General features: G+C 42.8%; 2 protein-coding genes across 3 annotated transcripts in view; both read right to left on the bottom strand.

Moving 5' to 3' along the window:
• MTHFS (methenyltetrahydrofolate synthetase) overlaps window positions 1-2,016 on the bottom strand; it is a 52,094-nt gene extending 50,078 nt beyond the window's left edge. The window contains exon 1 of one of the 2 annotated variants that reach the window (XM_082853055.1): window positions 1,794-2,016. In XM_082853055.1, the coding sequence (XP_082709181.1) occupies window positions 1,794-1,910 (117 nt within the window). In that variant the 5' untranslated portion in view covers window positions 1,911-2,016. Of the gene's footprint in view, window positions 1-1,500; window positions 1,559-1,793 lie in introns of those variants that run through there. The other variant, XM_082853056.1, reaches the window with a different exon arrangement.
• Window positions 2,017-7,547: 5,531 nt separating this feature from the next.
• Window positions 7,548-16,254, bottom strand: BCL2A1 (BCL2 related protein A1). The gene is made up of 2 exons (XM_082840614.1): window positions 15,801-16,254; window positions 7,548-7,790 (listed from the first exon to the last, which is right to left on the bottom strand). The coding sequence occupies exons 1-2, from the start codon at window positions 16,218-16,220 to the stop codon at window positions 7,683-7,685; spliced, it is 528 nt and encodes a 175-aa protein (XP_082696740.1). The 5' UTR covers window positions 16,221-16,254; the 3' UTR covers window positions 7,548-7,682.
• Window positions 16,255-23,580: the final 7,326 nt, after the last annotated feature.

Below are 23,580 nucleotides of genomic sequence, written 5' to 3'. Positions count from 1 at the left end.
CTCCCCTAAGCTAGGTTTCTACAGCTTTGGTGTTTACCTTTACCCTATATCTCAAAGCACTGCAATTCTTTATTCACATGTCTGTTTCCTCTTGAAGACTCTCTGCTCCTTCAGAGTAAAAATCCTACCCTAATATTTATTTATTTGGCTGCGCTGGGTCTTTAGTTGCAGCACGTGGGATCTTTTAGTTGCGGCATATGGGCTCTTAGTTGCAGCATGCAGGATCTAGTTCCCTGACCAGTGATCGAACCCGGGCCCCCTGCATTGGGAGTGCAGTCTTAACCACTGGACCACAAGGGAAGTCCAATAAGCCTATCTTTTTCATTCCTACAACCCACTACATAGCAAAGTATGGCCCACAGTATGAGTTCAATATATGTGAATTAATTAGCTAAACTTTAAGCACCTAGAGAGTAAGGATAAGACCCTATACTTCTCTACATCTACTAAAGTAACTAATGCCTTCCTCATATAGCTAAAAGTACTGAGTTTGAATAAATAAGCTAACATCTGCATAGATCCCCTCCCGCACACCTATGTATATGGAGAGGGGAATGAAATGCTTGTATTTGCTTTAACCCATAGGAACCTTGAATTTGAGAAACTAATGGATGATAGACTAGTGAAGGATAATTAAGAAATTCTTACGGCATATCTAATTTCAAGGGACATCAAGGAAAAGAACTCCCATGCTAATTTCCGAATATAACATTGGTATCTATGTCAGAGACAGGATGCTGGGGAAGAGGGATCATTAGTTTGACTTAGAATTACTAACATTTACTTATTCACGGGACATCAATTTTTTTTCCTTCGTGCGTCCAACAAAAACCAGTCTCCCAAACACGTGCCTTCCGGACAGGATCTGTCCGCCAATTTACTGATACGAAAACTGGCGTTACATGAACTTGTATTATACTACAAGGTAGTATATAACAAGTCAGTCTGCGAAAGTAACAAAATCGAGGTATTATAACCAACAGGCACGAAACTGGACTCATTCCCCTAATTTCTCTCTTCTGCTTCCTATCTTCTTGGGCAGCCTAAGTATGAGAATCAGTTCTTTCATTAATTCAAAAAAGCATTTAATGTTCACCTACTGAGTGATGAGAAGGCTAGGCCCTGAGGCTACGAAGACAGGGCTCTGCCCTCCACAGGCTCACTGAAGGGCTTCCATCCTTGAGCATCTCTGCACCCCATTTTGGGCTCCCTCGTCTGAAGTAATTGCATCTTTCTCTGTTCAATTTACTGCAATGACTGGACTCTATTTTTTTTTTTTTTTTTTTTTGGTCGCGCTGCGTGGCATGTGCGATCTTAGTTCCCCGACCAGGGGGCCAACCCGCGCCCCCTGCAGTGGGAGCGCTGAGCCCTAACCACCGGACCGCCGGGGGGAAGTCCCCTGTAATTCATTAAGACTCTAAGACTCACTGAAGGCACACTGGCGCTCAGCTGTCCGCCCGTCTCCCCCTCCAGATCTTTCTGCTCTCACGCTGCTCTTACCTCAGCAGTCTGTCACCCACTTCCATCCTCTCCCTCACAAACCCCATAACTCTCCACGGCGCGAACACTGAACCCAACAGCGTTCCAACACCCACAACTGGACTTGCGCGCGCTGAGGGGAACACTGCACGCCCTCAGAGGAACACTGCGCGCCCTCAGAGGACGTGCGCGCGCCGGGCGGACGTGCGCGCGCCGGGCGGACTGCGCGCTCCGGAGGCTTGCGCCTGCGCAGATCCGCAGGCCTGGAGGCTTCCGGGTCCGGCGTTACGGTGGCTGTTGTCGCGTTCTCCCACCTTCTGGGCCAAGAGGCGGGACTGGCGCAGCCGCTCCTCGGCGCTCAGCGCCCGCAGACGCCGCTTCAGCTCGGCCCGCAGGCTCCGCTTGGCGCTGCTCACGGCCGCCGCCGCCATCTCGCGGGTGCGATCCGGGTCCCGTCCGCAGGCCGCTGGGACCGCTGGCCCCCCGCTTCCGGGTCGCCGGGCGCACCACGCCTCCCGCCCTTGGTACCCGAACTACGTGCAGCCTTCGCGGTCAATGTACGCCCCTCCCCCAGCAAGTCGAGGGCAGCCGTGACAGATCTGCACGCCTGACCTCCCTGGGCCGGCGGTACTACTGGAAGGAGTTATATAAAGACTCAGGATTCCCTGGGTGCCACGTGTCGTGTAGTACTGGGGCTCTCTGGGGCCTGAAAAGGCAAAGGCAGGCCGAATAGAGAAATTTACACGATACACAGACCTGTTAGCTAAAGGGAAGATGACTTTTTTTTGTCTGTAATAACGCCTTCCTCTTTTTCTTTTCCAGTAGCTGGGAGGGAGCTGGTTTACTGCCGATGGTCGGGACAGATGCTTGATGAAGCAAGTGATTTTCTCTTACTATCAGCATGTCTCTTCTGTTCACCTCTGGAGAACTCAGGACTGAAAGTTAGTTCATTACAGGCTCAAGGTCGAACAATATTTTCACTGTAGAATAACTGGAACTTGCTCCTACTATAAAAGTTCTGTTTCGGGACTTCCCTGGCGGTCCAGTGGTTAAGACAACGGTTCCAAAGCAGGGGGTGCGGGTTCATCCCTGGTGGGGGAACTGAGACCCCACATGCCGCATGGCCAAAAAAATAAAATGAAATTTAAAAAAAAAGAAAGTTCTGTTCCTTCAGAAACTGAAGACTTGAGGAAGTGGAGACACCAAGAATTTTTTCTTCTTGCAGGGCATGTGACCTGGATTGGGAGGAGAGAGGATAGTAGCTCAAGGGAATAACTAGGCGTGGAGAAAGGCTCAGTAATCTGATGAAAAGGTGAGAAAGTTAATAATTCGGTGGGTAAAGAAAATAAACTGAAATTGTTGGAAGTTTAGAGAAAATAAACAGTGTGGTACTGCCACTTGAATATACAGTGTGGTACTGCCACTTGAATATACAGTGGCCCAGTGGAATAGGATAGAAAGAACAGAAGGAGACATAGAACAGACTAGCCTCCGTAATCACATAAGCCAATTCTTTATATTCTCTTTATAGATGGATATTGTCTATTTGTTCTGTATCAATACATACACATATATATATATATATATATACACACACACATATATCAGGAAATAATATTAATAGGAGATATATTATCAGGTATATATAATAAGATATAAGATATATATCCTACTGGTTCAGTTTCTCTGAAGAACTCTAATACAGATTTCTGTATGCTAACAATGAATAATCTGACATTTAAAAAACAATTCCATTTACAAGAGCATTAGAAAAATAAAATACTTAGGAATAAATTTAACAAAGGGAGAGTTAAACTTCTGAAAGCAACATAGCATTGTTGAAAGAAAGAAAACCTGTATAAGTGAAAGGACAGCTCATGTTTATAGATCGGAAGACTTAGTATTTTTAAGATAGCAGTACTCCACAAATTAATCTATAGAATCAATGCAGTCCCTATCAAATTTGGCCTTTTTGCAGAAATCAATAAGCCAATCCTAAAATTCATATGGAAATGTAAGGAACCCAGAATAACCAAAACAACCTTGAAAAAGAAGAACAGAGTTGGAAAACTCACACTTTCCAACTTCAAAAGTTACTACAAAGTTACAGTAATCAAGACAGTATGGAATTTGCTTAAAGATAGATAGGAAAATGTCATAGAATTGAGAGTCCAGAAATAAGCCTTTACATTTATAGTCGATTTTTTTTTTTTTTTGACAAAAGTACCAAGATAATTCTATAGGTAAAGAATAGTCTTTTCTAACAAATGATGCTGGGACAACTAAATGTCTACATGCAAAAGTTAACTCTAAGTAGATCAAAGACCTAAATATAAGAGCAAAAATGAAACTCTTGGAAGGAAACATAGGCATAAATCTTCATCACCTTGGCTTCGGCAGTGGTTTCTTATAACACCAAAACCACAAGCAAGAAAGGAAAAGTAAATTGGACTTCATCAAAATTAAAAACATTTGTGCATCAAAGGACACTATCAAGAAAATGAAAAGACAGCCTACAGACTGGGACAGAATATTCACACAAGTCATATATCTGACAAGGGACTTGTATCTAAAATATATAAAGAACTCAAACTCAACAATTAAAAATATATATATATAATCCAATTAAAAATGCGCAAAGGACTTGAATAGACATTTCTCCACATCAGATATCCAAATGACCAATAAGCACTTAAAAAGATCACCATTAGTCATTAGAGAAATCCAAATCAAAACCACAGAGAGGTACCACTTCTTACTAGGGTGGCTATAGTCAAAAAAACAAGAGATAAATGTTGACAAGGGTGTGGGGAAATGGGAACCCTTATAATGTTCTACATATACATACAAGAAGGGTGTGGAGAGAAGCCAAAATAGAATACAAGCAGGGACAAACAAACTGAACTGTATTGTCAGTGATTAGCATAACCACAACAAGTGGGTGGAGAAGAAAAAAAACTAAAGTAAGTTTGGAAAACAGTATTTTGACTGTATACTGTAAGGCCAAAGACAAAAATAACTTTATACAAATATTGCACTCTAGTTGGTACGTTTATTTTTCACAGGGGTGTATATTAACAATTGTGAAGCGACTTTATTCTAGAATTGAACAAATAAGGAAAGATATTATGGATAATGAGTCAGGTTTCTCCTTGTTGGAAAAACAAGTTACACATAAAGAAAGAGGGAATTGGGGAATGAACCCTGTGGTGCTGGATAATTAGAAGTGTCAGTATTGAAACTAACACAACATTTTAAATCAACTATACTCCAAAAAAAGAAACGAAGTGTCAGTATGAACCCATGATTTTAAATATATAAACAAATGGATAGATACAGAAATAAATAGAGATATGTATGTTAAAAGCACACATATATTTCCTAGCTCTGTTTGGGAGAGGGCCAGAAGCAGTGACACTGCAGTAGCAATGAAATCTAGCATCCAGATCTTGATTTCTAAATATTCTCTGATAAACAACCAGGGCTTCTTGATTCTAGAGTTGAGGCAGGAACAAGATGGGCCTGGAACAAATTGTAGGGCCATAGAGTAAGGAAGTGATTTTTTTAAAAATAAATTTATTTATTTATTTATTTTTGGCTGTGTTGGGTCTTCATTGCTGCATGTGGGCTTTCTTTAATTGCAGTGAACAGGGGCTACTCTTCGTTGTGGTGCGCTACCTTCTCATTACAGTGGCTTCTCATGTTGCAGATCACAGGCTCTAGGCGCACGGGCTTCAGTAGTTGTGGCTCGCGGGCTCAGGAGCGTAGGCTCAGTAGTTGTGGCGCATGGGCTTAGTTGCTCCGTGGCATGTGGGATCTTCCTGGACCAAGGCTCAAACCCATGTCCCCTGCATTGGCAGGTGGCTTCTTAACCACTGCTCCACCAGGGAAGTCCCTCTGTTTTTATTTCTTTTGAATAAATACCTAAGAGTGGAGTTGCTGGGTCCTACAGCAAGTATGTGTTTAACTATATGAGAAGTTGCCGATCTGTTTTCCAAAGCAGTTGTACAGTTTACCATTATCACCAGTGGTGGATGAGAGTTCCAGTTATTCCACATCTTCCTCAAGGGTGGTATTATTAGTCTCTTTTATTTTAGCCATCCTGGAGGATGTGCAGTGGTCTCATTGTGGTTTTAATTTGCATCTCCCTCATGATTAATGGTGTCCAGCATCTTTTCCATGTCTGTTGACCATCTACTTTTGTGTGTGAAGTGTGTTCCAATTTTTCGCCAATTTTTTTTTTTGCGGTACGCGGGCCTCTCGCTGTTGTTGCCTCTCCCGTTGCGGAGCACAGGCTCCGGACGCTCAGGCTCAGCGGCCATGGCTCACGGGCCCAGCCGCTCCGCGGCATGTGGAATCTTCCCGGACCGGGGCACGAACCCGTGTCCCCTGCATCGGCAGGCGGACTCTCAACCACTGCGCCACTGGGGAAGCCCTTTTGCCAATTTTTAAATTAGGTTGATGGTCTTGTTGTTATCGAATTGTACGAGTATTATATTTATTCTGGATACAAGTCCTTTGTCAGATAATAATGTGACATATATTATCTCTCATTCCATGGCTTGCTTTGAGATTTTTTTTTAAAACAGCTTTATTGAAATATAATTCACATACCCTCTCTTTGAGTGCTTAACTGTGTCTTTTAAAAAGAATTTTAAAATTTTGGTGATTTCTAAATTACCATTTTTTTTCTTTTCTGGTTCAGGTTTTTTGTGTTGTAGGTAAGAAATCTTTGCCTACTCCAAGGTTGTGAAGATTTTCTCCTGTGTTTTCCTCTTGGAGTTTTATAGTTAACATTTAGGCCTGTGATCTGTTTTCACTTTCATTTTTGTGTTTGGCTTGAGGTAGGAGTTGAGGTTCATAAAAGTCTTTTTTCTTTTAAGCAAAGTGCTAAACAGAATACACAGTGAGCTGCACTTTGAAAGACCAGGTCACCAACCAAGCCAGAAATGGTCAGTGATATCCCAGTGTCACTTTGTTAAATAGATCATGGCAGTGTAAAAGCCAGGGTTTGTGGTTTCTTGTGCAAGTGTATTCTAGGTAGCAGTACCCTTACACATGCTTCCTGTTTATGTCCGTTCATGACTATTCATTCCCACCACTTAGCTCTGATTAATGCAAAAATGAATTAAAACGTAACACATTTCAGAAGGGGGAGGGGAGGCACTTGGCTGAAGGAGGAAGAAGAAAATGCTCCCTGCCTCCTGCAGACACAAGCCCAGGTGGCCTAGGTAGTTGCCTCTCAGATGTGATTTGATAAGTAACCAAAGCAACTTTTGTCAAAAATATTTCCCTGCTGACTTGCCCCAAAGTCCTAATCCCCACCGTTAAGAATCACTATGAGAGGTAAAGCATGAATTAACTGAAAGCCCCTGTGAAAATGCCCATACCCTGAAGGGGGTTGCTGGGGAGGGAACGCTCTGGTTTCTTTATTGGATCAATCAACAACTTCCTAGGAAAGGAAAAGCAAGCCCCAGTGGGGCAGATATTGTATTGAGGGAGGAAAAGGAAGAGTGGGAAAGTCGAGAACAGGGTACCGTGCTCCCATATTGCAACCAGATTTGCTGACCTAAAAATCAGAACCCAGGGGCTAATAAATGACATAATTTTCTACTTTGTGAAATTTTTAAATAGAGAGTTTAACAGCGGCCCAATGTTGAATCGTTTACCTGTCTTTGTTCAGACTATCCCGGAGTCTCCTCCATATCTGGTTGCCATATTCGTCAACTTTACATGGCAACTCTAAAGTGTGGCAGAGAGGGCATTGGTGGAAAACCCTACGTAAGCATCTAGGGGCACTGGGGACTCCAGAAAGCTTGGAGCCCAGAGGTACATGGGAAGAAGACCTCACCCATCATCAGTCTAGACTGGTGACACCGAAAATGATTTTTGGGTAATGGACACACCCTTAAGAGAATCTGCCAAAGACATCACCTTCCTGGTCATCATTCTCTTAATTCAATCTCTGTACCCTGTATTGAGCTTTACCCTTTTGTTGGACCCGCAGGCAGGACACAAATTACGTATAGAAACAAATACATACAATTTATTCATTAAAATGGGGACAAAATTCCCATAACTCTGGAATGTCAAGTTATATCATCAAAGTTATTTGTTTAGAAGTAGAAGTAAGTGTTGGCAAGTGCTTCTTGTACGATTCAAGAAAATTAGGCAGATTTCACAATATGGAGTGTCCTTTTTGGTCAATAGTACTGCTTCAGGAGACATAATATTTCACAGATCTTTCCTGTAACTTCCAGAAAAGTCAGCCAGCCAGATTTGGGTTCAAACTTCTTTACAAAGCCATTTTCCTATGAGAGAACAAATTTAACATTTTAACAATTAGTGGAGACTAAGTTTGCTGGAATGAAAAGCAAAGAAACTTTCATTTAAATAATGCAGGTAGTCAATCTTCTCTGTACTTTCACCAGTTTTATTCTATTCATCCTATTATCATTCTCTATCATTCTCTATCTCCCATTCTCTATCATTCTCTATCTCCCATTCCAGACAGCGCTGTCCAATAAAAATATAGTGCGAGCTTCCTATGTAATTTTTTTTAGTAGCCACATTTTTTTTTTTTTTTGGCGGGATCTTAGTTCCCCAACCAGGGATTGAACCCACACCTTCTGCAGTGAAAGCGCAGAGTCCTAACCACTGGGTCGCCAGGGAATTCCCAGTGGCCACATTTTTAAAAGTAAAAAGAGGCAAAATTAATTTTTCAAATATATTTAGTTCATCTAAAATGTTGTGATTTGGGGAGTTCCCTAGCGGTCTAGTGGTTAAGACTCTGCACTTCCACTGCAGGGGGCGTGGGTTCGATCCCTGCTTGCTGAACTAGGATCCCGCATTGCCTGCCTCACAGCCAAAAATAAATGAATGAATGAATGAGTAAATAAATAAACTGTTATGATTTCAATATGTAATCAATATGGAAACAAGATATTTTACTTTTTTTTGTACTGAATCTTTAAAACCCAATGTGTGTTTGTACTTAGGGCATCTCTTAATTCAGACCAGCCACACTGCAACTGTTCAAGGGTCACAGGTGACAAGTGGCTGCTCTATTGGATGGCATAGCTCTAGAGGACAGAAAATCTATCTTTTTTTTCCCTCTTTTTCTTTCAAATGTCTGGTATTGAAATATGGATTTATATTTGTAAACCCCATTGTGCTGAGAGTCATAAGGACTCAACAGTAAAGCGAGATTAAATCAGTGCCTCTGAGCCTGTGAGAACATTGTGGTTTCCATTACAGTTCATTCTCTTTTTGATTAGACATGTTTTTTTTTTAAAATAAGAGTATAAACCGGACACTGTATGTAATTAATTTATAATCTATTCTTATAGAGCATCCTCACTGAAAAGTACCTATGAGATCACCCGGCCTAATGCCCTCTCTTATTTTCACAAATGAGGAAACTGAGGTCCAGAAAAAAATAAGTTACATAAGGTTACCTGACTTCTTAGTGCTTGGACCTCTACTGGGATGCAGACACCGTTCTTTTCACTCCGTAAATTTTCAAACCACCACCAAGAAGATTAGAAAATAGTTAAAATAATTTTTTTTTAATGTTCGTCCTGTAAACATTTGCTCTACCTCCAGCAAGTTCCATTTCTGGGGGTTACAAATGCCTTCAAGTAGTTCACAGTCTAGTGTGACTAACATCAAAATGTAAACCAAGCATATTTCTTTGACAGAGAACTCTGTAGTGCCTTGGAATTGTCATTTTGAGCATCACTGGCAGCGCAGACAAACACCAGTCAGGTGGATTTTCCATTGAAAAGACTGAGCAAGAAAGCCAGCGTCCACTAACCCTCTGTGTGAAGTGTGGAGTCATGCTGGGAGATGCATGCTGTCACATGCTAACACAGGAGACAGACTGCCCCTTCTCTTCTTCCTCTGTCCCCTGCCCTTAACACACTCACACATTTCCCGTACATTCTAGGTGTGCATGCACTTCAGTGCTCTCCTTCCTAGAATTTTCACAAACCCCGTGTTAATGGGGCACTCTAAAATGATTTTTATTATTGTTACAATGATCACCATCTATTACAATTAGGCAGATAATATGTCATCCTCATATATATTAAAGTTCTAAACTAAAGCATGAACAAAGGAGGGACTTTCCTGGTGGTCCAGTGGTAAGACTCCGTGCTCCCAATGCAGGGGGCCCGGGTCCGATCCCTGGTCGGGGAACTAGATCCCGCATGCATGTCACAACTAAGAAACCCGCATGCGACAACTAAGACCGGGCGCAGCCAAAATAAATAAATAAATGAATAAATATTAAAGCGTGAACAAAGGAAAAAACTGACAAATTCAGCAATATGAAGATGAAAGTTTTTTTAAAACGATAAGAAACTAAAGAACAACAGACCAGGAGACTATTTACATTTGCCGTGAAAGAGTTCGTTGAAATGTAAGAGAAAAATCATCAAGCCCTTAATAGTTAAAAAAGGCAAAGGCTGGGCTTCCCTGGTGGCACGGTGGTTGGGGGTCCGCCTGCCGGTGCAGGGGACGCGGGTTCGTGCCCCGGTCCGGGAGGGTCCCTCATGCTGTGGAGCGGCTGGGCCCGTGAGCCATGGACGCTGAGCCTGCGCGTCCGGAGCCTGTGCTCCGCGGCGGGAGAGGCCACAGCGGTGAGAGGCCCGCGTACCAAAAAAAAAAAAAAAAAAAAAGGCAAAGGCTGTTAAAAAGAGAAATATAAATCATTAACAAGTATATGGGGGGAAGAGTGGGTGGGATGAATTGGGAGGTTGGGATTGCCATATATACGCTAATATATATAAAATAGATAACTAATAAGAACCTGCTGTATAAAAAAATAGAATTGTCTTTAAAAAAGTATATGGGAAAAAATTCCACATTACTAGCAGTTAAATAAATTCACATTTTAATATATGTTACTGTTTTTTAGACCTATTAAATTGACCTTGTTATCTTAAGCCTATTAAACCCTCAAAATTATATCTAATGGTTCCGCCCAATGCTGGTAAAGTTGTGACATTGTCCCATTGATACAAACCTTCTGAAAGCAATATGTATTCCAATATGTATAAGTAGTGTAATTATACTCATATATGAACCAATCATTCTAGTGTTAGAAAGTGATCATGAGGTGGTCTTCTAAAATGTGGGGGGAAAACCATCTTCATGTTCAGTATTGAAGCATTATTTCTAAGAAGGGAAAACAGAAACCAACCCAAATGTCTAACAGTTGGGCGTGGCTTACGTAAATTATGATGCATAAAACTGGAGCGATATTCTGTAGACACTGAAAGTGTTAACATGGAATAAGTGAGGCAAGTTGTTTAAAAAATCACTCTGACTGCTATGTGGAGAACAGACCATCGCAGGGCAAGCATGGAAGTAGGGACACTGATAGGAGGCTCTTGACATAGTCAAGTGAGAGAAGAAAGTTGCCTGGAGGCACTGGATATGCAGTATTTCAAAGGTGCCCCCAACAGAATTTGCTGATGAGTTGGACAGAGGGTATGAGGGAAAGGGGTCACGGGTGACTCCCAAAGTTAGAGAGCTGAACTTAGGTTTCCTGAAGGACCCACAGGAAGACTTGAACTATGTTTCACCTTAGTTTTCATTAAATGATTTTTAAATCTCAAGTTAAAATTCAAAAGAAATACAAGACGAATCTGGCCCCCAAATCTATTTAATCAAAGGATATGTAAGAATTCTTGAGATTGTATTACATTGCTGCTAGATGTTTACGCCTTTTGGAGATGCCTTTGCCGGATTGAATACTTAGTCAGTCGTCTACATGCCTGTGTATGTCCTTTTATTTGCCTTCACCAGACCATTATTTAAAGCAAGACGATCATAAAAAAATACAACCTACTTTGCCTAACTCTTATGACTCACGCTTTAATATACTGGTCACTTGGAAAGCACCAATTCTGACTGTACATCCCTACTTTCAAAAGGGGCTTTCTTTTGGTATTAGAGTAGTTTTAAGAATAACATATTTAAACTTTCTGGAATTTCCCATATAACCTTCATAGTTGTATTAATATCTGACAGTTTACAAAGCACTCTTACAGAAATGTCCTTTAATCTTTTAACTTCCCTTCTAAGGTACATATTACTGTCTTCATTATATATTACATATAACATAATATAATATTTATTATATTTATTATATTAGGAATTTGAGTTTCAAGTTACTTCTGAAACTCACTCAAGATCACACTTCTAGTGAATGGGAAAACCAGAGTTCAAATTTCAGTTTCTATGCTAGTTCATTCAATCACTCCATCAACAAATATTTGTTGGCTACCTTCTATACCATAGGCCCTGGGCCAAGCATGCAGTATTCGGTGGTGCATTAGGTAGACATGATTCCTCCCGTGTGGAGCTGAGGGCTGAGTGTCCTTTCCACTCAACCAGCACAGGCACAGGAGAATGCTTAACTGAAGAAGGCAAAAGTAAGAAAGCCACCTAGCTGCAAAGGAAAGGCAATCCCAAGGGGTGAGATGAATTTCATCTCAGGCACATTCTGATGGTTTTTAAGAACCAGGCTTTCCTCATGAATGCCAAAGACTGATAAAAACAAATAGCACTAGCTCTCCTGTGAGATCTATGAGAGCCTATTCGTTTTCAGCACGTCAAATTGGCAGAGGGACAGGAGGAAATAACGGTAAATGTGGAAGAGGAATAGAAAGCGAGATGAGAAGCAGCAAAGAAAAAAAGGAAAGAAAGAAAAGAAGCGAGAAAGGGAGGGAGGGAAGGAAAAAGGGGAGGAAGAAAGGAAGGAAAGTAACTCACTTAATCTCATAAATAATCTAATTTATGAGATTATGACCCCATTTTTGATACACTGGTCTTATTTTTTAACCTTTAGGGCATCTGTTTTAGATGGTGGCTAATATCTAACTATAGTTGATGATATAATTTCTGGAGATTAAATCTATTCAGGGAAGTTAGGCAATACTACTACTAATAATAACAATAGCTCTAAGCTTGTATTGAGTTCTTATTTGTAGAAACTGTGTTCTGGGTGCTTTATATATAATATTAATTGATTTAATCCTTACACCAGTCCTGGGAGATAGACGGCAATAGTCTCCCCATTTTACACATGAGGTTTAGGGAAGTTAAATAACTTGTTTACATCACACAGGTAGTAAGCATGAAATGAACTCAGGTCCGTCTGATTCAGAGTTGGTGCTCTTATTATCTCTGCTGTCCTCACATACCACATTCTTGATCCAAAAGTTTTCATAAAATCTCTGGGCACACTTAAAATTTAATTAAATATGGGTACTCTCTAGTTGTAGGTGAAATGCCCCTCTCATCTCTTATTATAGGCATGCATCTTTAATCTGGAGCCAATGACAAGCACATATGAATGACTGTGGACAGGACAAGAGAGCAGTGATTTTTTTGGAGAGTTTTCCAGGACGGTAGAAAGTCAGAAGTTGGTGCTTGCTTCTTGATGAAGTTGTAAAATGCCTCCTCATCTTCCTCTCTTCCTATGGGCCACCTGACTCCACTAGCACAGGCATGGGATTGCACCCTTTCCCTGGAAGTAAGTCAGTCAAGAGTAGGTTCATTCATTCGAGCAGATTTGGCAGCATCAGTATGCAAAGAAGATACTGGTTTGCCATGCTGGTCTGTACTGATTCACAAAAGCACTGCCCGTCTTGAACAGATTCAGTGTCTCCTATGAGCTGGGAAAGGAATATTGAGGTTGCTTTGAAATGACATCTTAAAGGGCATTTCTATTCTGCCTAAGCTGTTCAAGTGGAAAAGTCGAGAGCTTAAAACCTACATAAGGACTTGGTGAAGGCTGATGTGGGGGGGGGGGGCACATGTGTGTTTATATCCTGCCATACTCACTCACACTTACACCTGTACCACCCCCAAAAGATGAGTACACTTCTAGACTTTCTCAGAGACAATTCCACACCCTCCACTAATTATGAGTTCCAGGAGCTTACAAAATTTATTGTTAAGAAGTTAAAATTTTCAGTAACGTTTATTCATTTTCTGGGTGTTCCAAATACAGTGCAAACTCATGCAGAGCTTGTAAACTAGTATGCTCATACGTGGGCCTCTGTGCTAACAAACTTCTGCCTTCACTTGAAACCTACACAGCGTAATAGCTGAAATTTCCACCCGTCCTTCAGTATAGCTTTCCACAGCAACCAGAAAAAAACACGACCAAATATCTCACATGCTTTGTCTAGCCCCAAGTCAGGCTGAGTTCCAGGAAGAAAAGGTGATGGAGAAAGGGGAGTGGCTGCAGTAAGCCCTAACGTTATGCAGGAAGACCTCAACAAAATGCAAAAAACATCAAGTAAAAGATTTCATCAACGTTTAAGACATAAGCACCGAAGACATCTATAGTTTTAAAAGACAACAAATTAGAAGATATCTACCACATATATAAAAATAATTTGTGTCCAGAATATTCCAAGAATTCCTACGAATCAGTGAGAAAAAGACAAAATAATAGGAAAACAGCAAAGGATATAAATAGGCAGTTCTCTGAATAAGAATTACAAATGGTCAATAAACATATGTAAAGACGCTCAATATGAAAAGATGTTTAACCTCACTAGTAATCAAGGAAACAAGAATTAAAACAAGATAAATTAGGTATATATTTTTAAGCCAGCGGAATAGGGAAACTATGACAGACTACTATAACCTAATGTTAGTCAGCCGGGAAGGGAGGAAGTGTGGGATATTTGAACAAGCTGTGACGGGAGCATGACTTGGTAGAACCACTTTGGAGGACAAGAATCTAGTAAATTTTAAAAAGTGTTTACACCATGACCTAGCAATTCTATGTCCCAATATCCATCCTAGAAAAACACACACACAAGGGAAGACATGATTAAAGATATTCAATGAAGTATTGTTTGTGATAGCTCTGGAACTAAATAAATATCCATCAGCTAGAAATAACCATTCAACAGCATTTACATACAACAGCGTATATGTATGTAGTACTTTTTTTTTTTTTTTTTTTGAATATGCTGCAACTGAGCCCCCTGCAGTGGAAGCTCGTTGTCTTCATTAACCTTGGACCGCCAGGGAAGTCCCTGTAGTACTCTTTTAAATACTTATTAACGTGGAACAACTAAGCCCATGCACCACAGCTACTGAGCCTGCGCTCTAGAGCCCGCGAGCCACAACTACTGAACCCCTGTGCCACAACTAGTGAAGCCCATGCGCCTAGAGCCCGTGCTCTGCAACAAGAGAAGCCACTGCAATGAGAAGCCCACACACCACAACGAAGAGTAGCCCCCGCTCACCCCAACTAGAGAAAGCCTGCACACAGCAACAGAGACCTAACACAGCCAAAAATAAATAAAAATAAATAAATTTTAAAAAATAAAGTGCCCTTGGATGAAAAAAAAAGAATACCATGTACTATTTATACAAATAATTTATAAATACTATAAATTATTTAGTATTATATTAGTATTGTTACATAGTATTTAATAATTTATAACAATTGTTTTTACAAAGAAGTGCTGAGTATATTTTCTATGGATATGTTCAACAGGCATGTTTTGCATGTAAAAGAATTGATACCAGTGGATAGCTCTGGGAAGAGGGGAGGCCAGAGTTTGTGTTGAAGAGAGGACATAAGTGCTGTAAAAAATAAGTATTCAGTGTATTGGGATATAAAGAAAAGCATATAGGTCCAGCTGCGAAAGGCCCCTTATCAATATGAGTTGTAATATAGGCTCCCTGCACGATCTTAGCTTTTTGAGACACTGATAATAAAGTGAATTTTTATTTGGAGATTCTTGAATAGTTTCTTGCTGGTGGTGCAGTACATTATTTTTTTTTTAGTCACCAAGCTTTACCAGCCAGAATTTGTCATATTAGAAAACTGAAAAAAGAATCAATTTGTAAGTAATGAACTTGCAAAAATTTACACCTGTCTTTTGTAACATAATATCTAAATATAACAGCATCTAATACCAACTCTTTCTGTACTAATTCTACATTGTCATGACAACGCTAACAAGAGCTAAGTCTCAGACTAGACTCTGACTCTAAAGATGCATTAGGGAGGTGCATCTTTTATTAATCCCCAAAACTCACTCCTGCAATTTACATGGTTAGGAATAAAAACTGAAACCACAAGAGTTTTCCAACTATAAAGTTTTAAGATTCATTGGAAATGAGCTAGAAATTTTATTTTAAAATTTTAAAACTTTTAAAACAAACTACCCAAGGAAAATATAATCCTTATGTAGTTTTTTTTTTTTTTAATCAGCAAGGAAACTGTCAATTCCTATTTCAAAGTAAAGAACAACGAAGAATATTTCCATCACACATACCCAGCCTCCATTCTGCCTTATCCATTCTCCTGTGTTTTTGGTTATGAACTCTGCAACAAAGTAAGAAATCTCCTTGTAAGTGTCCACATCTGGGGCAATTCGCCTTCCTAGAAGTTTCTTGATGAGAATGCCTTCAAATGCAAATATGGTCACAATCCTTCCCCAGTTAACGATGCCATCTTCAAATTCCCTTTCCATCACTTGGTTGAATATTGTTCTGGCGGTGTCTATGGACACAACATCAATATTGTCCAAGCATGGTTTCAAATTCTTTTCAACTTCGTTTTGGACTGAGAAAGCAACGTCTTGTAACACCCTGGATGTTTTGCTTGGACCAGATCCAGGTTGCGGTATCTGCAAGACGTACTTCAGGTAGTCCTGGGCCAGCATGTGAATATAGCCAAACTCGCTGTCGGTCATCTTCTTCCTGCTGGAGAGCAAAGTCTTGAGCTTGTTCACCTGGAAGTGACCAAGGCAGTCTGAAGCACAAACTCACGCAGCTTCGCGTAATATGACACATGGTATCTGGAGGCTGGTGGAATTTCTGTTTGCATCACTTGATAGTATCCTTCCTCCTTGTCACTTTCATAGGTAGGCTCTGTGTGAAAGAGAAAGTTTAACATGTGAAAGAAGAAAATGTTTCAAAGAGAGGCCACTTCCTCATCCTGTAAGTGATTAATGCAGTTTTTTTTTGGTTGGTTTTTTTGGGGGGGAGTACGCGGGCTTCTCACTGTTGTGGCCTCTCCCATTGCGGAGCACAGGCTCCGGACGCGCAATCTCAGCGGCCATGGCTCACGGGCCCAGCCGCTCCGCGGCATGTGGGATCTTCCCGGACGGGGGCACGAACCCGTGTCTCCTGCATCGGCAGGCGGACTCTCAACCACTGCGCCACCAGGGAAGCCCTAATGCAGTATTTAAAGTTTTAAATTCAAGGATGTGGAGAAATTAGAACCCTTATACACTGCTAGCAGGATTGTAAAACAGTGCAACCCCTGTGAAAAGTTTAGCAGTTCCTCAAGAAGTTAAATACTATAGGGACTTTCCTGGCACTCGAGTGGTTAAGATTCCACTTCCACTGCTGGGGGCACGGGTTCCACCCCTGGCTGGGGAACTAAGATCCCACATGCTGTGCAGCGCGGCCAAAAAGAAAAAAAAAAAAGAAAGTAAATGTAGAATTACCTTATGACCCAGAAATTCCACTTATAAGTATATGCCCAAAAGAACTGAAAACAGGGACTCACACAAATCCTTACACACGAATGTTCACAGCAGCATCACTTAAAATAGCCAAAAGGTGGAAACAACCCAAATGTCCATCTGCAGATGGTGAGATAAACAAATTGTGGAAGATTATTCAGCCATAGAAAGGAAGTGCGGATACATGTTACAGCATGGATGAACCTCAGAATCATGATGCCAAGTGAAAGAAGCCAAACGTAAGAGGCTTGTATGATTCCATTTATGTGAAATATCCAGAATAAGTAAATCCAGAGACAGAAAGCAACTTGGTGATTGCCGGAGGCTAAGAGGAGAGGGGAGTAACTGCTTAGTAGGTACAGGCTTTTATTTTGTGATGAAAACGTTTTGGAACCACATAGAGGTGGTGGCTGCACACCATTGTGAAGATACTAAACGTCACTAAATTGTTCACTTTAAAATGGATCATTTTAGGAACTTCCCTGGTGGTGCAGTGGTTAAGAATAAGCCTGCCAATGCAGGGGACAGGGGTTTGATTCCTGGTCCGGGAAGATCCCACATGCCACAGAGCAACTAAGCCTGCGAGCCACAACTGCTGAGCCCGCGTGCTGCAACTACTGAAGCCCACACGCCTAGAGCCGGTGAACCTCAAAAAAGAGTAGACCCCACTCACCACAACTAGAGAAAGCCCCCACTCAGCAATGAAGACCCAACACAGCCAAAAATGAATAAATAAAATAAATAAATTTATTTAAAAAAACTAAAGGGGTTCAAGCTTCTCCATCCCTTTCCTTTCTGTTATTCATTTCCTAAGTCCAGTCTCCTGTCAAAACAGTCTAGTATCTATGGCTGCCCTAAATGTAAGAGATCCTCTAAAAAGTCACACTAGGAAATTAGTAGCTTGATATTCTACTCCCGAGCACCAGGATTATAGAAGAGGTTGATTAGAAAGGACTCCTTAACCCAAAGGAATTTTCCTAGATTTCCTAATCTAGACATTCAGGTGGATCATCATCCTCGTGGCAGTTGTGGTCACAGCCACTAAAGGTGTGATCACGGTGTTCCAAGCTCTCTTAACAGCATTTTACTCACAGTAATTCAAATACGTTAATCTTTACAACCCAAGAACTTCTGATAGAAGACAAAAACCTGCTATAAGCCAATACCTCTAATTTCTCTTTTTAAAAAAAAAAAATTATTTATTTAGGCTGCACTGGGTCTTAGATGCGGCATGCGGACTTCTTAGCTGCGGCTCGTGGGATCTTTAGTTGTGGCATGCAAACTCTTAGTTGGCGGAATGCACGCAGGATCTAGTTCCCGGACCAGGGATCGAACCTGGGCTCCCTGCACTGGGAGCTCAGAGTCTTACCCACTGCACCACCAGGGAAGTCCCCCTCTAATTCCTCTTAAGTCAGCCAAATTGTCCAATGTATGGATAGAAATTAGGAGCCAGAAAGAACACTAGACTTGGAGTCAGAGGACCCAGCCTCGGTCCTCCCCAAATCCCTGCTCCCTTATTATGTGTCCCGGGTTTGTAAAATGCGACCATACACATTGACCTCAGAGTGGTGAGGTATGAAACAGATGACCCCTGTAGTGCCTACAACCACACCTGGTGCAATGTGGGGGCCTAATCAGCCCTGGTTCCCCATCATTCTTTTACGGACTAATGAGAAATCGGGCTTCCCGGGAAAGGCATAACTTCCTAAGTGCACAGTTTCAAGTGAAATGCAAATCTGCCATTTATTTAGCTTTGGCACCAATTCTGGGAAACAGCTGGCAGACGTGGTGAAATTACTGGCTAAGAAGAGCACTGGGGGTTTGGGGGCGGATTTCAAGTCTCTTCACCAGAGTACCTGGCAATTAAGGCAGTTAGGGAACCATATCCCTGTCTGCTGGCTGCGTCTTACTGTCGACTGAGGAGCCAGTCTCGCTAGTAGGCAGGAGTAGTGGGTGGGAGAAAGAGGAGATAATGCAGGGTCCCTTGAGAAACGGAATTCACTTTTTTGTTTTCTATCCACTTATGGAGTAACTTTGATTCTTTGCATCAGTGTCTCTGAAGAGCTGCAAACAGGAAAAAAAAAATCCATTTAACTTGTAGTTCTGAATTATCTCCAGAGAAGGAAGGGAGAGATGGTGCTTAGGGTGCTGGTTCATAGGAACCTGTGGGCCATGAAAACGCACCTCTCAGACTTCATACCACGAGAATGTAATTGACTAAGGGCCCCAGGTGCCGGGCCCTGAATCTACTGCCTACCCGCCTCTGCACTGAGGCCGCGCTACCCACAGGCTGTCCCAGGTCAATGACTGGGCAAGGCAGGAATAGGAAGAGCGATTCCTGTAGGTCAGCCTCCTTCGAGAGGTGACTTTGATTCAGTGACTGGCCATCAGCTTTGTGAAGCCTTGCTTAGACTGCACTCCAGCCTGAGGCTCTTCTTGCCCAATCTTCCTTCCTCCTGGCTCTTCTTCTGCCAGGTCAGTCCTGCGCTGTGGTCTGACAGCTCTCCCAGCCTCTTCCACCTCCCTCCCCGTTCCCACCCCCCACCCCCCCCCACCCCCCCCACCCCCCCCCCCCCCCGCACAGGCATTTCCCCCCACTAAATCTCTCACACATCTAATCCTCTCTTGGCATTTTCTCCATGGAGTTCTAAACTGACACGGGACCTGTATAGAACAAGGGAGCGTACAGACACGTGGTCAAGCCACTGCTCCAGGATGTCCCCTGGGGAAGTCGCCCCCTCCCCTCCTAGAGGATGCCTGTGGGTTCACAGGAAGCCAAGGGCAGGCGGCTTTCTGTCCTCCAAGCATCGTAAGAACCACCACAGGGATGGGAAAATTTATTTTCTCCCACCATTACATTCCCATGGTGATGAGCATTTCTGGAAAAGTAGTATAAGCATGTGGTTTAAGAGCGGCAATTAAGCCTTCCAAGGTCAGGGTCTACCTTTTTTCTCTCTTGCCAGTGTCGAAGGCTGGACCCAGGGAAGCCAGGTGGTTGATCTTTGTTGAACAAATGAAACGCACTGATGTCACAACTGGGGCCAACTACGTTAAAGGCTCTATATTCCTGACCTTCTGGATCTGAAAAGGAATTATTTTAAAAATTCTTAAGTATGGTAGCCTGCTTTAGTTTATCTTGGAGCATTTCCAAATACTCACTTTTCAAGGACAGGTGGAAGAAAGACAAAGTCTTTTCCAGAAAGAATTATTTGTATATAAAGTGCAAAGAGACTGGAGTGGGGGTGTGTTGCGGTGGAGCAAAGTGTGGGACAGAGACAAGTAGCTGACCAGGAACCAGGCGGGGGACAAAGGGAGGTATCCTTTCTCAATGCCACTGTCACCTGTGTCTGCATTCACCAGGGTCCTGTATCTAGGCCATTAAGGACCAGCACATGGTTCCCTATCTCCTGAGCAGCTCTGTCCCCATGAGGAGCTTTGTATGAAATCAGGGGTTCACCTGAGTACAGTCTGAGGGAGTCAGCCAGAATGGGTGGGGTCTGGAAACCATATGTGTACATTTTTTTTTTTTGAGGTATAGTTGTTTTACAATGTTGTGTTAGTTTCTACTGTACAGCAAAGTGAAGTAGAGTTCCCTGTGCTATACAGCAGGTTCTCATTAGTTATCTATTTTATACATATTAGTGTATATATGTCAGTCCCAATCTCCCAATCCATCCCTCCCCGTCCCTTTCTCCCCTTGGTGTCCATCCGCTTGTTCTCTACATCTGTGCCTCTGTTTCTGCCTTGCAAACTGGTTCATCTGTACCATTTCTCTACATCCCACATATAAGTGGTATTATATGATATTTGTTTTTCTCTTTCTGACTTAATTCACTCTGTATGACAGTCTCTAGGTCCAACCATGACTCTGTGTCCAACCATGTCTCTACCATATGTGTACTTAATTATTCCATAAACACACACTAAGCTGCTACTGAGTACCGGGGTTTGTGTTAAATGCTGGAGAAAACTTTCTGCCCCTAAAGAATTTTTAATCTAGAAGAAACTATGCCACATTATAGGGAACTGCATCAAAGGAACTGCAAAGTGAATAATTAGAGGAAGTTGCAGAGGTATAGCTTCAAATATGGGGATCCTTCCTGGAACCCATCCTAAGGCCATGGAGCCAGGCTTCTGAGAATCTGGAAGTGCACACGTATGACACTGATCTACTGTGGACTGAGGGGTGCAGATGGATGGGGGAGGGGGGTTGACGGTAGAATATGATTTCCCAAATCTGTGCACACCTGGTAAGCACCTATGGCCTGATGAAAGTGTTCTCCATACTGCACTCATTTTGCCAGAAGTTTCTACTGAAGAAGCATGGCGTCTTGGCTAGGGCTGAGGGAATTACTAGTGTTTGTCATGAAAATAAGAATAGGAAGAGTATGAAGCCTCCTAATAACTAATTAACAACTTCTTCCAGTTGTAAAGTACTGGGGGCTGCAATGTTGCAATTATTATCACAAACATATATGTGAACTACAACCTCGTGTCTAGCCATGGTGTTTACATGAACTGCCACATCCATACACATATGTTGTCTATTGCTTTCTAAATGCTTTCTAACAAATCGGCTTCCAACACTTAGTGGCTTCAAACAATAATCATCTGTTTTGCTCATGAATGTGAAACGTGGGCCGGGCTCAGGAGGGATAACTGGTCTCTGCTCCACGATGTCTGGGGTTTAGCTGGAATGTCTCAACAGCTGCGGCTAGAACAGCTGGGTTTGGCCGGGCAACTCTCTTCGCGTAATCTCAGGATCTCTCTGCGTGGTCTCTCCAGTGTGGCAATCTCAAATTGGTCATACTTCTCACATGGTGGCTGAAGATCCTAAGAGCAAGCATTCCAGTGACAAATGTAGGAGCCGAGTGGTCTCTTACGACCTAGTTTAGAACTCACGGAGTATCATTTCTATCATATTCTAGTGGTAGAAGCCATTACATGCCTGCTCAAATTCAAGGAAAGGAAACACAGACACTTTTTTTGATAAGAAGAGTGTCAAGAATTTGCAGGCATGTTTTAAAATTGCCACAATGTGCAACTCACACGCAAAGTCACTTATAGACACAATCATGTTCGTGTACAACGTAACCAATATCATCCTCATACAATCCTTTGGATTGGAAAATCAGGGAGGCAATTCTAATTTTGGGGTGATCCTGCCCACCTCTACAACCATCAGGTTACTGCAGGGCTGAGAATCCTCTGGATTAGATCCTCGGAAGCCAGAAGTCTTCTAAGTGGGTTGAGGCACGATTGCCTGGAGAAGACCTCATTTAATCTCCTTCCTGATGGCAGAGACCTCATCATGCCATGAGCCCACCTCCTGCTCTGACCAAGAAGCAGAAAGCAATGACTGACAAAGGTTAAGTTTTGATGGGGAATATGAGGGAAGAAGCCTGAGGCCACCCTGGCTGATGACTGGCTCGAGGACTAAGGGTCCTGTGTGCATGACCTCAGGGAGAGGCTGCCGAGGTCAACTTCTCTTTTCCCCAAAGGCAGACCTTGGGCGGAAACTTGCTTGGCTTTTGGCTGCTTCGGAGGAGGTGGCCCAGGGGAACTCCCACCGTGGTTTACTCTTTAGCTCCTCTGAGCTTATCATGACTGCTTCCCTTTTCCAAGGCTCCGGCTGGGGCAAATTCTCTGCAGAGAGCAACGGACTTCAGTGGGAACACCATCGTAACACAAAAGGGAGGGGGGAAAATAGAAGCCACCTGGGTGCCCCCCAACCCCGCCCCTTGGTCTGGTGGAGCCAAGCCTCGATAATCAGAAAACACAGTGGAGGCAAGTCCCCTCCCTGTCACGAAAAGCCAGTAGCCCAGCGCGACAGGGCTCCCAGTGGGAGCTTGGTTCCTATCGGAGGAGACGAATTTCCAGGAGTCCTAGGAGTCCTAGGAGCAATATAAGCAGGTGGGACTTCCCCCAGTTCTCCTGTTGTCTTTGGGAACAAGGCTGAAACTGGGCCCTGGAGAGAACAACCAGCTGTGGACCAAGGGAGCTGAGAGGCAGGGAGGGAAGATGAGAGGTATCACCAGATGCGGCTTGTGGGGTGGGGTTTTGACTAAGGTTATAGAGGCCACAAAGGAGATGGAGGAGGAAAAAGAGTAGGGGGTGCTGAAGCCAGGGGGAGGTGGCAATTATAAATGGGCCCACATAAGACAGAATGTCTGAGTGCAACATGTCCTCCTGCACTGATTTGTCCCTCATCCCTTCTGCACACCTGTGTGGACAGGTGTGTGCTCAGACCGTCTTTCCTCACCCTCTCTGGATCTCACTTGAATACCCACTGCTCATCCCGCTCCCCAGATCAGGATCCTCCAAGGGCTTCCTGCTGTCTCTGAAGAGGAGCCCAAACTCCTCGAAGGGTCTTCGTGCTCTGACTCGACCTCACCTCACCCCAGTCCTGCCCCCTGCCCTGACTCTGTGGGGTGCTCTCCTCGCTCCAGGAATTTGTTCTTCCTGCTGTCTCCCACGGCAGCGGCTTTCCTCTTTCATCCGTGTGTTGCCGAACCTTCTCCATCTTCAAGGCCCAGTCAAACCAAACCTTCCCTACTCACCTGAGCCGAGAGAGATCTCAGTG

The sequence above is a fragment of the Leucopleurus acutus genome (assembly GCF_964270905.1).
Source record: "Leucopleurus acutus genome assembly, chromosome: 1".
Lineage (NCBI taxonomy): Eukaryota > Metazoa > Chordata > Mammalia > Artiodactyla > Delphinidae > Leucopleurus > Leucopleurus acutus.
Note: the sequence above shows the minus strand (reverse complement) of the source record. Positions and strands in the feature narration are given on the sequence as shown.